General features: G+C 40.0%; 1 protein-coding gene across 1 annotated transcript; it reads right to left on the reverse strand.

Moving 5' to 3' along the window:
* Nucleotides 1–1,508: 1,508 nt before the first annotated feature.
* LOC131476150 (uncharacterized) lies at nucleotides 1,509–8,917 on the reverse strand. The gene is made up of 9 exons (XM_058654681.1): nucleotides 8,822–8,917; nucleotides 8,109–8,207; nucleotides 7,337–7,486; nucleotides 7,089–7,211; nucleotides 4,417–6,520; nucleotides 4,097–4,138; nucleotides 3,764–3,856; nucleotides 3,306–3,419; nucleotides 1,509–2,864 (listed from the first exon to the last, which is right to left on the reverse strand). Exons 1-9 carry the CDS (start codon nucleotides 8,861–8,863, stop codon nucleotides 2,653–2,655), a joined length of 2,979 nt encoding a protein of 992 aa, XP_058510664.1. The 5' UTR covers nucleotides 8,864–8,917; the 3' UTR covers nucleotides 1,509–2,652.
* Between the last annotated feature and the right edge of the window lie 7,202 nt (nucleotides 8,918–16,119).

Below are 16,119 nucleotides of genomic sequence, written 5' to 3' on the forward strand. Positions count from 1 at the left end.
TGGATTGGACTTCAGGTTCATCGCAGATCTCTGGTGAGCTGCCAACTCAGGGAACATCTGCTTGTGTCCACACAACAATTCCTATCATAAAGAATGTGCTATCAGACAAAGTGTTTGTTATTGTGTCCAATGACAAACAAACTAGTTTAAAGCTGCCATATGAGACACTGTACACTGTTCAGCACAAACGTATCTATAGCGTTTGCTCTTGTGCAACGACATGCCAATGAGAATGTGAACAAATTATTTACTGAAATTAGAAATTCATACAGCAGGGGGTGAGCAGACAAACACAGTCTTTACATAGAAGGACATGTGAGGCCAACAGCAGATCTTAAGTTACAGGGATATAAATACACATTTTCTACTTTCTACTGGTGAAATCTGTCACATCTCTTCCTGAACAGACTTAAAACTCTGCTTTTGAATCATCCACACACACGTTATTGCTCAGTTAAAACCACCTTTTTGTAACAACTGGAGCAGGAAGTGGACTCAAAAAGAGTGCGACACTCAGAGGAGAAGGTTTGTACACGAGGAGGCACTCAGAATAAGCAAAGGTGGAAGAATCGCAAGGCTGAAGGCGGAGTCAAAAGAAAACAGCAAGGGTCACACACTGGAGACTAAACAGGAAAACAGGCTGGATCTTGAATGAATAGACAAAATGTGACTAGGATGGTGCAGGTGTGGCTAATAGAACACAGGTGAAAGTAATGAAGGCGTGATGTGTAATCAAGCTGGTGGTGGGTGTGGAATAATGACAGGAAGAATGATGTTACTTTCAAAATAAAGCGAGAAATGGCACAGAATGAACAGATGGCTATCCTCTTACTACATCCATCCTCTACCACTTACATTTATTTTGATTGTGGAGGAGGAGCTGGAGCCAAACCCAGCTGACACACACACACACACACACACACACACACACACACACACACACATACTGGTGTTTGCCCCTCAGGGGGCCCACCAGTTCTTTGGTCATTTATGGGATCCACCCTTTCCAGTGGTTCTACACTGCTGTAAAAAATCAGGTAAGATGAAAAAAAAATCCCAATCATAAAAATCACTTCAATGTACCAAGATTCTAAACTTTTGTCTCCATGCCAGTTTTTTGGTCACTTGTGGGCCCAGTTTCTAACATACAGTACTTGTGAGGTCCAGTGTCACACACACATACACTTCTCTTGTTTTTATATCTTTGTGGGGTGTTAGGTTACTATCTGGGGCCCATTAATGGTTTCTACTGCACATAGACTCTGACTGCATTAAGGATCTATATTTCAAATTAAATACTCTTCTTCCTTCATTCCATCTCATTTCCCTTTACACGTGCAAATTTCGATGCCTTGTTAGCTCATTAACTACTGCATGTGCTATCATCTTACAACATCAACAGGAAGACAGGGTAGTAGCATGGTAATCAATGATGATCGTTAGCACCAGCACTTAATAAGACTTGAGACAGATATGCTATATGCTAACAATAAAATAAAATGCTTTCAACAAGTTATCCTGAAGGCACATGTATTTATTTTGCTAACAAGTCAGTCATCTGACTACTTTTTACACAAAACGAAAATAAGTTTTTTTGTCCGTATATAAAAAACATAAAACATGCTTGAGACAAAATTGAGACTCTAATGCTGCAACTAATGATTACAGGAAAACAAAACAATCATTACTGCAAAGTTAACCAGATAAACAAACAAGGTAGAAAAAGGAGTATTCTAATGCTGATTTCATCTCTGTGGTGTTGTGGACTGGAATCAGTGTTTCTAGATTGACATGTTTACATGACATATTTATTCCGATCGGGCTTTTATTCCAATTGCTTGTGTCCATGTAAACATAGTTTATGAAGAACAACATCCTTTAAGTCCTCTTTTTGTTACAATCAGCAGTCTTACTAAGTCTGTTACACTGGACCTTTAAATTGAACAAAAACCAAGGATTGTTTATAGCCAAACTCAAACACGGAAGTCTACAACGTACTGTCATTCATATTTGGTAGAGAAATTTTTAATATGTGCTCAGGATGACCCATCTGCTTGGTGTCCGGTTGCAAACATTCAGGTCTTCAGTGACAATCAATCAAAAAATTAAACCATGAAACTTTAGTCCACACAACATGAAGATGTTTTTAATACTGACCTGTCACAGAGGCTCATCAGTGACCAATACATGCTGCAGCTATGCATTCCTTCACAGGTAAGAGATAGTTCTATGACTCCATCCTCTAAAAATAAGTGCTGTGAAGCATCCTGTCAGTCTTTAGCATGGAATGAATGCAGGTTTGCTGTACCAATAAATAATGTGGACCACAAAGGTCAGTGTATCAAATATGAATAATTTGTGTACACATCTGCCCGTGTATTGTTTCACAAAAAACATAGAACATGCTTGAGACAAAATTGAGACTCTAATGCTGCAACTAATGATTACAGGAAAACAAAACAATCATTACTGCAAAGTTAACCAGATAATCAAACATTTGACTTTGCCAAACATGTACTTGTTTAATGTGTTGTTGACTGCTAAAACCACAGCAGCTACTTTAAACTACAGTACATTTCAAAACATTTAAACAAAGTATAGGACCCAAACTGAAAATGTGTGTCCATACCTCTGATCGTTGAACTGCTTTCATTATAATTTTCTTCTCATGGTAGTTATTCTATTTTTGATGAAATATTTGACTGCTTTCCAGTCTCTATTTTGTAGCGCTTGCGGTTCTGAAGCAATGCAGCGCTCACAGTCCGCTTTACCTGGAACATCTTGCCTCACAATGAACTTCTTCAGATGTTTTTCTACTGCAGCAATTTCCTCTGGTGTCCAACGTCTCACAGGAGCTTGCTTACCTAAGTAGGCAGAAAGAGATCACATTTTGATTAAATTGACAATTTGCAGAGCTGTGATCTGTAGCTCACAAGGCCACTAACTGCGCAAAACTAGCTTCCACTCTTTGTTGAAAGTAAATTCTTCCAAATTTGTTTGCTGATCGTAAACTTTTAAGTGTGACAAATTTGCAATTAACTCAGGAAATCAGAAAGGGGGCAAATACTTTTTCACATATATATTTTCGAACCATTGTCACACATTGGGTCTTATTCCCTTTCTGGGTAGGAAGCTATGTTAGGTGTATTAAGAATTCAGAGACATGCTTTTATTCAATGATATAACCATCAACATTATTTTTTTTAAGGCAACCAATAGACCATTTTCACTAAAAACAAGGTAAAAGACGTTAAAAGCAATTGAGTGGCACTGGCCCAAAAGAGGATGCAAGTCCCAAAGCTTACCTCTCTTTCTTGCAGACACACTCTGGTTTTGGACTTGCGATGTGGAGGTACATTCTTGCAGGGATGACGTGCTGACCTCATCTTCTGACCCCTGTTGTCCTGGCATAGTGACATCTAGAACAGAAAGAACTTTATTAAAAGACATAAAATATGAAGAAACAGTCAGTACAGTGATTATTTTATCAAATCAAATTCTATTTGTACAGCCCAAATTCACAAATCACATTTTGCCTTGGAGGGCTTTACAATCTGTACTGCCAGTTTGCGTCTGCCTTTAGTTCACTGCAATTTGAAGGCAGAAATACTCAGAAATAAAATGTCACACTTACTTTTCTGCTGATATGTCCTGTAGCATCAGAGAAATGCCACATAAACAACATGAAAAACACAATTTTCATCGGAGGGGGTCTTTAAAGAGGAGTGTTCAAGATCAATCTTCTTTCATCGTTCAAGCTCACCCGTTGGAGACACTCCCTGGTTTTGGACTTGTGATGTTGAGGTACAGATGTTCAGGGATGACATGCTCTCCTCATCTTCTGACCCCTGTTCTCCTGGCAGAGAAATGTAATATTACTACTATACTTTGACAATACAGTGCATCATAGAGTAGATTTCAATCCCAGACCCCTGTCTTGCTGAACCAGACTTGCACCCCCGAGACAATGTACTATATTTTGTATCCTTGTCTTCACATAATGTCAGGAAATAGTGAATCAGGGAACCCTGAAAATAAAATACAAATGCAAAGCTCATAAATCTCCATGACAAATTTAAAAACATTCATCACATACCTTCAATGTCCTCTTCTGAAGGCCCCTCTATGCCAATGGTCTCTAAAATATTAATTGATATAGTATTATTGAGTTGGAAAGCTGAGACTGTGGGCAATCTGGCAATCAAGAGCAGAAAAAAAATACAGTTTGTGTGTGCATGTCTAAGTTTGACACGCATTTTTGCATATGTATGGTCTTACAGAGGAGGATATGATTTTAAACTTGCAAATTACCTGCATACAATTCAATTACTTAAAAAATCCAGTTTAAGTCACTTACTGAATGCTGAAGACTAAATATCATATATTGCACCTTTAAAATATAATAAGTCTTAGTACCATTCACGTCAACTTGAATTTCATCCAGGCTCTTTCCTTTGTATTCTCCTAGGCGTCCCTGTTCCATTGCCAGAAGCACTTTGCTGATTTTGGCCAACTGGAGGGTGCCCTCCGGAAGGCGGTAGTGCTTTCGGTGCACAGCAATATTATGGCCAAGGAAGTCTGCCAACTGATCGAGTTCTGTGGTCTTAAGGTTCAATACAGTAGAGAGGGTGGCGATATGTTTCCTTAGTCTTGTTGATGTTAAGGCTTTAGGATTTTCAAGGTGATCACATTCTTTCACAAACTGCCTTATGCAGTCACAAGCCCTTATGTAATGGACAGAGTGAGGTAATGCAAACAGATATCCATTTTCAGACAGCACTCCACATTCTTCTCTCTTCTCAGTCAGAGCATCAAGTGACTCTCTCATGATTGGGGTTAAAAGAACTGGAACCTTTCTTCCTCTCTTTCCTACAATTGTAATCCTTACAAAATGTTTGCACAGCTTCTGTTCAAGCGGTGTAAGGGCCAAGCTAACGTCACCATGTGTGTCTGATGTGTCCTTTGATAGATACGCAGACAGAAGCATCCTGGACACTTCCCCTCCTCTCCGCCGGTTAAACAGTACAACTTGTGTGAGGGTAACTTTTGCAAGCTCCTTCCAGTTTGATGGTGATGGGTGTTTTTGCAGATCATTCAAATGTTGCTGCTGTTTCTCAGCTAGATGACAATGAAACTTTTGAATATCTTGTGTGAAAGGTAACAGTAGAGGAGCATTCCATTTGGTCTGGTCAAGTTGAGTTAATGCTTGGCTTGCAATGTCAAATCTCCAACTTTCTTGATAAAGCAGCGCAAACTCCTCAGCATCTTGAGTAGCTTGTTTATCTTTCTTTTTCAGGCCTTCGGACTTGATAAACATGGCCAAAGAATACAAGCTGTGTCCAACCTTGCGAGCAAGAGACGGACATTGGTATTTGCCAGTTTGCTCACTGAATCCAGATAGGCTCTTTGCAGCAGTGACCACCTGACTGTACTGTTCAGGTTTTATGAGTTCTTGGATGGTCTTCACATGTGTAACTTGTCTTGCTTTCAATAACAGCCTGCCAAGCTCTCTCAGTTTTTGCCGAATATACTGGTGTTGACTGACCACCTTCTCGTTCTTCCTGAACAGTCTGTAACCATATTCAAGAATACAGCGGTCTTCTTTAATAGCAACTGCAATCCTGTCTTGATTCATAACACTTAAGAACTTCCAATAAGCATCATTAAATCCAGGTGGAGCAGGTTCAGCGAAAGCACACAAAGAAAGAACACGAGTTTTACCGGGTTTACTACTCTCAGGTTTGAAGTTGCAAACCTGAAAATGCCGCCACATTGCTCTTCTTGAGAACAAACCATAGCAGTGAATACAATGTGCAAATTCCTGTCCTTCAGATTTTTTCTGTGGTTGCTTCCATGGGATGAGTTTGCCTTTCTGTGTCTCCAAAACCTCACTATTGTGCTCAAAGTTCCCCTTATTTCGTATGTAGTCCAACTGCAGTTTCCTTTCTTTTGAGTTCTTTGGCAAACTGAATGCTTTTGCAACATCTGTTTCATCTTGGTGTTTACGCCACAAGTGCCTTGACATTTTCTGGACAAACTTTCTGCAATAAAAGCAGAAATGTTTTTTGTTGTAGCTTCTAGACCCATCCATCTTCTTTAAAACTGGATTGATATACATAGACTGCTCTTCTTCCAGGGGCATTGAAACACTCACATCCTTTTTAGAATATGTTGCAACTATTTTCTTTTCATTACCATCAACTCTGCTATTTGGAAATATTTGTGTGGGGTCATGACCTGTTTTAAAGGGTCTCTTCTGGCTAAAATCAAGCTGGCTCTGACTGGAAGACCTGCTTCTTTTCTGCTTGGAGGACTCACTTCCACTCTCCCTGGGCTTAAACTTGCTCCGACTGGAAGACTTTCTTCTGCTCTCACTAGATGCACCTTTGTTCCTTTTTTTATCTTCCAGGGTTAATTCCAAACTGCTATCACTTTCTGTGCTTTCGTCCTTGGGACATGGAATGTACTCATCTTCACTGCCAATGTTAGAGTTATCTGATTCCACAAGAGGCATCTGAATCTTTAAAAAAAGAAAAAAAAAATGTAACTCATTTTGTAACATATTAAGTGTAAACAATCTGAGTACACTTTAATTGTATATGCATACAGCGTGAAGATAAATTCTCTATGGAGCCTTCTATACTGAGTATTTTAAGTTCAAGTAAGTGTAAAGAAATAGAAAGACATACTGCTAATTAATGTTAGACTAAAACTTTTACTAAAAACTAGGTATTGCCATTTTCATTTACTTTAAATGAAAAGAACCAGGAGGTCTGTCTGACCGTTAACATTGGTTCTGCCAGCGTTTCCAGTCAGACACGATCATATTGCATGTATTGCACGGGTTAGAGTATCAACGGACATGAAAATTAAGGCCCGATCCGACCCGGTTAGAGTACATAAAGTCCAAGCCCCGGTACTACACCATTGTGCATAAAGTTGTGAGAAAAAGCAAATATTGCCTATAGCTGGTGAAATCTAAATTGTGCCCATCCCTCATTAAAACCTTGAAACAATTTGAATATGTCATATATACACACAATAAAGCCTCAAAATGATACAAATACAAGAATCAATTAAAGACTTACAGGATGGCGAGAGCTTCTTCTCAGCCTCTGTGAATCCCTTTCAGGCTTAGAAATCAAAGTGCCCTCTGTGCTGTCATCACTTGAATCGTAGAGACAGCCAGCAAAATCTTGTAGTCGATCCATCTGCAAAGGGAAAACATGGAGATATGATTTTCCCTTTTTGTTGACACGATAGAAAAACAAACTGCAGGGAAAAGTGCCCATCAGCTATGTACTCATATTGTTTTAAATAGATTTTAGGAGCTTACCATAATGCTTTTTGTGCGTCTCAGAGGTGGAAGTTCATCATCTGATTGCTCTCTGGAATGGTTGTTTGGAGAAGCCTCATCACAGGTTTCTTTCAGAACAGTTTCATCTGAATCGCACGAATGACGAGAAACCTCTGGTCCACTGTCCATCTGCAAAAGAAAAAAAAAAGTATGTCAAGTAGGGCTGGGCGATATATCGAATATACTTGATATATTGAATATACTCGATATATTGAATATACTCGATATATCGCGGCTTGTTGTCTGTGCGATGTAGAAAATGACTACATCATGAAACTCGAGTGTTGTGACGCATTTGCTTTTAGCCGCTGACTCTCAAATGCTTTCTCGTCTCTCCCTCTCACAGACAGACAAAACAAACGCACCTAGTTACATACGTCAGTCTGATACGTGCAACTTCACACGCCCTTGCCCAGCAGAGGAGGACGAATTAATTCCGAAGAAAAACAGCACAGGATCCATCGTCTGGTGTTGGTTTGGTTTCAACCTAAGGCTAAGGCAAAATATCGAGATATATATCGTGTATCGTGACATGGTCTAAAAATATCGCTGTATTAATAAAAGGCCATATCGCGATTATTAACCTACGATTTTAGGATTGTTAAGTAGTTTTGATCATGACATGATCTGACCAAAAAGCTAAATACAGTAAAGAAATGTAAACAGTGGCCCAGTAGACAGTGGAAGTATAACAGCTTCATACAAGTCACCGCAGATATTGGTGATGGATGAGTCTACAATGTCATTTTACCTGTGCGTTAGTCTCATCTGGCTTTGATTCCATGTGGAACATCTGAGGTAGAGGGTTGGTCTCTGTCTCTGCTGCTGCAGGAGTCTGAGGGTCTTTCACCTGAAATTTAGATAGCAGACAAGAAGACAATTAGAACTGACAGAAATCACAACTGTATGTGGAGACATTTACAGGCTAATAAGGTTACCTAATGGTTAAACTGTTTCTGAAACAGCACAGACCGTCAAACTGAGAGCACAACATAGTCTTTCTAAAAGTAGTAGGCACCTCTCATAACCTATGATAAGGATTTGCAGTGGGTCACATTGTAAAGTTTGCTTTCAAACTCATAACAGCTCAGACAGTGTGCAATTACAAATGTTAAAATCAAACTTGAGATTATGCCAGGTTCTGGACAGTGCCATAGGAACAGTTTGAGTGAGAACCACACGGAAGGGCCCCACATGGGTGAGACTAGAAACATGAGTGGTGTGTTACAGTATGTTACCTGGTCTCATTAAGGAGAGACAAGAGAACAAGTGTGTTTGTGACATAAAAGGCCCCATAAGGACATGACTGGAAACATGCGTGCGTGTGTGACATTAACTGGCCATTATCACACCACACAAAAAGTAATTCTGACAATGTGAACATTGGCCCATTTTGAAAGTAGAACAGCTTCATACAAGTCACCACAGATATTGGTGATGGATGCATCTACAATGTCATTTTACCTGTGCGTTAGTCTCATCTGGCTTTGATTCCATGTGGAACATCTGAGGTAGAGGGTTGGTCTCTGTCTCTGCTGCTGCAGGAGTCTGAGGGTCTTTCACCTGAAATTTAGATAGCAGACAAGAAGACAATTAGAACTGACAGAAATTACAACTGTATGTGGAGACATTTACAGGCTAATAAGGTTACCTAATGGTTAAACTGTTTCTGAAACAGCACAGACCGTCAAACTGAGAGCACAACATAGTCTTTCTAAAAGTAGTAGGCACCTCTCATAACCTATGATAAGGATTTGCAGTGGGTCACATTGTAAAGTTTGCTTTCAAACTCATAACAGCTCAGACAGTGTGCAATTACAAATGTTAAAATCAAACTTGAGATTATGCCAGGTTCTGGACAGTGCCATAGGAACAGTTTGAGTGAGAACCACACGGAAGGGCCCCACATGGGTGAGACTAGAAACATGAGTGGTGTGTTACAGTATGTTACCTGGTCTCATCGAGGAGAGACGAGAGAACAAGTGTGTTTGTGACATAAAAGGCCCCATAAGGACATGACTGGAAACATGCGTGTGTGTGTGTGTGTGACATTAACTGGCCATTATCACACCACCCAAAAAGTAATTCTGACAATGTGAACGTTGGCCCATTTTGAAAGTAGAACAGCTTCATACAAGTCACCACAGATATTGGTGATGGATGCATCTACAATGTCATTTTACCTGTGCGTTAGTCTCATCTGGCTTTGATTCCATGTGGAACATCTGAGGTAGAGGGTTGGTCTCTGTCTCTGCTGCTGCAGGAGTCTGAGGGTCTTTCACCTGAAATTTAGATAGCAGACAAGAAGACAATTAGAACTGACAGAAATCACAACTGTATGTGGAGACATTTACAGGCTAATAAGGTTACCTAATGGTTAAACTGTTTCTGAAACAGCACAGACCGTCAAACTGAGAGCACAATAGGTCTTTCTAAAAGTAGTAGGCACCTCTCATAACCTATGATAAGGATTTGCAGTGGGTCACATTGTAAAGTTTGCTTTCAAACTCATAACAGCTCAGACAGTGTGCAATTACAAATGTTAAAATCAAACTTGAGATTATGCCAGGTTCTGGACAGTGCCATAGGAACAGTTTGAGTGAGAACCACACGGAAGGGCCCCACATGGGTGAGACTAGAAACATACGAGTGGTGTGTTACAGTATGTTACCTGGTCTCATCGAGGAGAGACAAGAGAACAAGTGTGTTTGTGACATAAAAGGCCCCATAAGGACATGACTGGAAACATGCGTGTGTGTGTGTGTGACATTAACTGGCCATTATCACACCACCCAAAAAGTACTTCTGACAATGTGAACATTGGTCCATTTTGAAAGTAGAACAGCTTCATACAAGTCACCACAGATATTGGTGATGGATGAGTCTACAATGTCATTTTACCTGTGCGTTAGTCTCATCTGGCTTTGATTCCATGTGGAACATCTGAGGTAGAGGGTTGGTCTCTGTCTCTGCTGCTGCAGGAGTCTGAGGGTCTTTCACCTGAAATTTAGATAGCAGACAAGAAGACAATTAGAACTGACAGAAATTACAACTGTATGTGGAGACATTTACAGGCTAATAAGGTTACCTAATGGTTAAACTGTTTCTGAAACAGCACAGACCGTCAAACTGAGAGCACAACATAGTCTTTCTAAAAGAAGTAGGCACCTCTCATAACCTATGATAAGGATTTGCAGTGGGTCACATTGTAAAGTTTGCTTTCAAACTCATAACAGCTCAGACAGTGTGCAATTACAAATGTTAAAATCAAACTTGAGATTATGCCAGGTTCTGGACAGTGCCATAGGAACAGTTTGAGTGAGAACCACACGGAAGGGCCCCACATGGGAGAGACTGGAAACATACGAGTGGTGTGTTACAGTATGTTACCTGGTCTCATCGAGGAGAGACAAGAGAACAAGTGTGTTTGTGACATAAAAGGCCCCATAAGGACATGACTGGAAACATGCGTGTGTGTGTGACATTAACTGGCCATTATCACACCACCCAAAAAGTAATTCTGACAATGTGAACATTGGCCCATTTTGAAAGTAGAACAGCTTCATACAAGTCACCACAGATATTGGTGATGGATGAGTCTACAATGTCATTTTACCTGTGCGTTAGTCTCATCTGGCTTTGATTCCATGTGGAACATCTGAGGTAGAGGGTTGGTCTCTGTCTCTGCTGCTGCAGGAGTCTGAGGGTCTTTCACCTGAAATTTAGATAGCAGACAAGAAGACAATTAGAACTGACAGAAATCACAACTGTATGTGGAGACATTTACAGGCTAATAAGGTTACCTAATGGTTAAACTGTTCCTGAAACAGCACAGACCGTCAAACTGAGAGCACAACATAGTCTTTCTAAAAGTAGTAGGCACCTCTAATAACCTATGATAAGGATTTGCAGTGGGTCACATTGTAAAGTTTGCTTTCAAACTCATAACAGCTCAGACAGTGTGCAATTACAAATGTTAAAATCAAACTTGAGATTATGCTAGGTTCTGGACAGTGCCATAGGAACAGTTTGAGTGAGAACCACACGGAAGGGCCCCACATGGGTGAGACTAGAAACATACGAGTGGTGTGTTACAGTATGTTACCTGGTCTCATCGAGGAGAGACGAGAGAACAAGTGTGTTTGTGACATAAAAGGCCCCATAAGGACATGACTGGAAACATGCGTGTGTGTGTGTGTGTGTGACATTAACTGGCCATTATCACACCACCCAAAAAGTAATTCTGACAATGTGAACATTGGCCCATTTTGAAAGTAGAACAGCTTCATACAAGTCACCACAGATATTGGTGATGGATGCATCTACAATGTCATTTTACCTGTGCGTTAGTCTCATCTGGCTTTGATTCCATGTGGAACATCTGAGGTAGAGGGCTGGTCTCTGTCTCTGCTGCTGCAGGAGTCTGAGGGTCTTTCACCTGAAATTTAGATAGCAGACAAGAAGACAATTAGAACTGACAGAAATCACAACTGTATGTGGAGACATTTACAGGCTAATAAGGTTACCTAATGGTTAAACTGTTTCTGAAAGCACAGACCGTCAAACTGAGAGCACAACATAGTCTTTCTAAAAGTAGTAGGCACCTCTCACAACCTATGATAAGGATTTGCAGTGGGTCACATTGTAAAGTTTGCTTTCAAACTCATAACAGCTCAGACAGTGTGCAATTACAAATGTTAAAATCAAACTTGAGATTATGCTAGGTTCTGGACAGTGCCATAGGAACAGTTTGAGTGAGAACCACACGGAAGGGCCCCACATGGGTGAGACTAGAAACATACGAGTGGTGTGTTACAGTATGTTACCTGGTCTCATCGAGGAGAGACAAGAGAACAAGTGTGTTTGTGACATAAAAGGCCCCATAAGGACATGACTGGAAACATGCGTGTGTGTGTGTGACATTAACTGGCCATTATCACACCACCCAAAAAGTACTTCTGACAATGTGAACATTGGCCCATTTGAAAGTAGAACAGCTTCATACAAGTCACCACAGATATTGGTGATGGATGCATCTACAATGTCATTTTACCTGTGCGTTAGTCTCATCTGGCTTTGATTCCATGTGGAACATCTGAGGTAGAGGGTTGGTCTCTGTCTCTGCTGCTGCAGGAGTCTGAGGGTCTTTCACCTGAAATTTAGATAGCAGACAAGAAGACAATTAGAACTGACAGAAATCACAACTGTATGTGGAGACATTTACAGGCTAATACGGTTACCTAATGGTTAAACTGTTTCTGAAACAGCACAGACCGTCAAACTGAGAGCACAACATAGTCTTTCTAAAAGTAGTAGGCACCTCTCATAACCTATGATAAGGATTTGCAGTGGGTCACATTGTAAAGTTTGCTTTGCTCAGACAGTGTGCAATTACAAATGTTAAAATCAAACTTGAGATTATGCTAGGTTCTGGACAGTGCCATAGGAACAGTTTGAGTGAGAACCACACGGAAGGGCCCCACATGGGTGAGACTAGAAACATACGAGTGGTGTGTTACAGTATGTTACCTGGTCTCATCGAGGAGAGACGAGAGAACAAGTGTGTTTGTGACATAAAAGGCCCCATAAGGACATGACTGGAAACATGCGTGTGTGTGTGACATTAACTGGCCATTATCACACCACCCAAAAAGTAATTCTGACAATGTGAACATTGGCCCATTTTGAAAGTAGAACAGCTTCATACAAGTCACCACAGATATTGGTGATGGATGCATCTACAATGTCATTTTACCTGTGCGTTAGTCTCATCTGGCTTTGATTCCATGTGGAACATCTGAAGTAGAGGGTTGGTCTCTGTCTCTGCTGCTGCAGGAGTCTGAGGGTCTTTCACCTGAAATTTAGATAGCAGACAAGAAGACAATTAGAACTGACAGAAATCACAACTGTATGTGGAGACATTTACAGGCTAATAAGGTTACCTAATGGTTAAACTGTTTCTGAAACAGCACAGACCGTCAAACTGAGAGCACAACATAGTCTTTCTAAAAGTAGTAGGCACCTCTCACAACCTATGATAAGGATTTGCAGTGGGTCACATTGTAAAGTTTGCTTTCAAACTCATAACAGCTCAGACAGTGTGCAATTACAAATGTTAAAATCAAACTTGAGATTATGCCAGGTTCTGGACAGTGCCATAGGAACAGTTTGAGTGAGAACCACACGGAAGGGCCCCACATGGGTGAGACTAGAAACATACGAGTGGTGTGTTACAGTATGTTACCTGGTCTCATCGAGGAGAGACAAGAGAACAAGTGTGTTTGTGACATAAAAGGCCCCATAAGGACATGACTGGAAACATGCGTGTGTGTGGGACATTAACTGGCCATTATCACACCACCCAAAAAGGAAATCTGACAATGTGTACATTGGCCCATTTGAAAGTAGAACAGCTTCATACAAGTCACCACAGATATTGGTGATGGATGCGTCTACAATGTCATTTTACCTGTGCGTTAGTCTCATCTGGCTTTGATTCCATGTGGAACATCTGAGGTAGAGGGCTGGTCTCTGTCTCTGTTGCTGCAGGAGTCTTCACCTGGATTTCAATTAAACAAGAATCAAACAAACTGATGTTAAATCATATCACACAGATCAAAGATCACATGCATTCCCATAGATAAACTCATATGGGAAACAATATTGGACAAAATTTGCTTTTACAAGATGGCACATTTTTACACACTCATTTGTCAAAAAAAATATTCATGCTGAATCTAACCAACTCACCATACTGCGCCAAGGCCATTTTGCATCACCATAGCTGTAGTCAATTTCAGATCCTATATCTATTTTCTTCAGGGCAAAAAGGCACAAGTGCGGCTTGTTGTTTACTATGATTTTTCTCATGACACAATTTGGATTTTTGTGGTTGTCATTGACTAATCTTCCAAGAGATCCATCTTCTTCAGATGCATCAAGGCTGAAAAGTACAAGAAATCAGTTTTGTTGGAAGACATAATTTTAGTACTCGTGCTTTAGTTCAATCATTAACTATTAAAAGTTTATTTCAGGGTTCAAGGTTAATTTCTCTAATCTATAAAAAACATCTCTTTACATGCTCACCACAAGTGACGGTTCTGCCACTCAAAGTCAAAGAGAAATGTGGAGTCAATCTCTGAGTACGGTAGTGACCGGCATTCTTCCTGTGTGAGGAGTTTACCCCTGTACTCCAAAACAAAGTCCCCTGGTTCAATGGGCTGCGTAGCAAACACTCCTCTTCCTAGAAGAATATAACAAAGAAAACGATTAATTTGCTTTTGAAATGCACAAGTTCTGTCAAGGAACCTTCTACAACTTACCTTTGAAACTGTCTATGAGTCTTGACATAAATCCAGACTTGTCAGTGCAAGACAGAATATATGTCTTTGCATCATCTACAGGCTTTATCCTTCTCCTCCTTTTGGACATAATGGCTCTGTGAAAATATTTTTAATTATTACTACACATACGATATAAGAGATTTGTTCAGTGAGTCAAGTTTATATTGTCATGAGTTGCCTAGATTGCTAACTGCTGATATACATAAAACAATTATTGAAAACAAACAGTAGTGTTTCCCCTGGGTTTATGGCATGTTGTCCTCTTCTCTCTCTATCAGGTTATAGGTGTGTGTGATTATGCGTTTGTTTGTGTGTAAAAATGAAATAGCTTTGCTTTAATTAGATCAATAACATCATTATTTTCCCATACTGAATGTCAAGTTAATTTCATTTATCAAAAAACTTCAAAAGATGTAATTTCAGGTCACTTTTCCCATGTTTAATTTGAATTAATAATGATATTAATTATCTAATTTAAGCAAAGATAAAAAAAGAGGTCACTTAATTAGTTCAAGAGTTAATTTATAAAGCTCTTAAGCACTTTTGGATTTCATTTTCAATTTTAGGGAGTTGATATACAGTTTAATTTCATTATAGTAGCATGTAAAGATGGGTATTTTTTTATAAACTTAGACGAAAGGCTAGTCCAAATTTATAGATTTATAATTTCATTTATATTTATACATTTCTAGACTATTAGACTTTGTGCCTTATATAATTTGTCTTATATAATTGTCTTAAAAAGATCGCTAGCTGCTAATGTTAGCAGCTAGCGATCGCTAACTGCTAATGTTAGCAGCTAGCGATCGCTAACGTTAGCGCTAATGTTAGCTCGCCCATTATATCGCTAAGTTAGCAGCTAACCGCGAGTAGCTAACGGTAGCAGCAAACAGTTATTGTAATAATCTGTAAAAGAAAATCGCGAGCTGCTAATGTTAGCACGCGTATTATATAGCTTACGCCAGCAGCTAAACACAACTAGTTTACAGTAGCAGCTAACAGTTACTGTAATAAATTAATTAACATAACTAAGATATAAACGATATAAATCCAACAAATTCACACCTACCTGTTGCATGCTGTCGATCTTGAGCTTGATCTTCCTCTTCTTCTTGTTAAAACCCTACCCACTTCCTGAAGTGTGTAAACAAACTTCCGGTGTGTGTGTGTCCGTACCTTCCACCTTACAAGCTCCGGGGGGCGGTAGTGAGCAAAAAGTTTACACACACTTACACACACATTTCCAGTTTTTCTGACCTTGTGGGCCAAGTGAAAAAAAAGCAAGAGGGGCATCAGGGGGGGCTGCAAAGCTCATTTTGAATGAAAACCGGTGTGGGGCCCACCATTTAGGGCCCCATACCGGTTGTGGGCCCCCCGCGGTTGGTGTGCTCCCTGCGGTGGGACCCCATGAAGTAAGAA

Source organism: Solea solea, chromosome 16 (genome assembly GCF_958295425.1).
Source record: "Solea solea chromosome 16, fSolSol10.1, whole genome shotgun sequence".
Taxonomy (NCBI): domain Eukaryota; kingdom Metazoa; phylum Chordata; class Actinopteri; order Pleuronectiformes; family Soleidae; genus Solea; species Solea solea.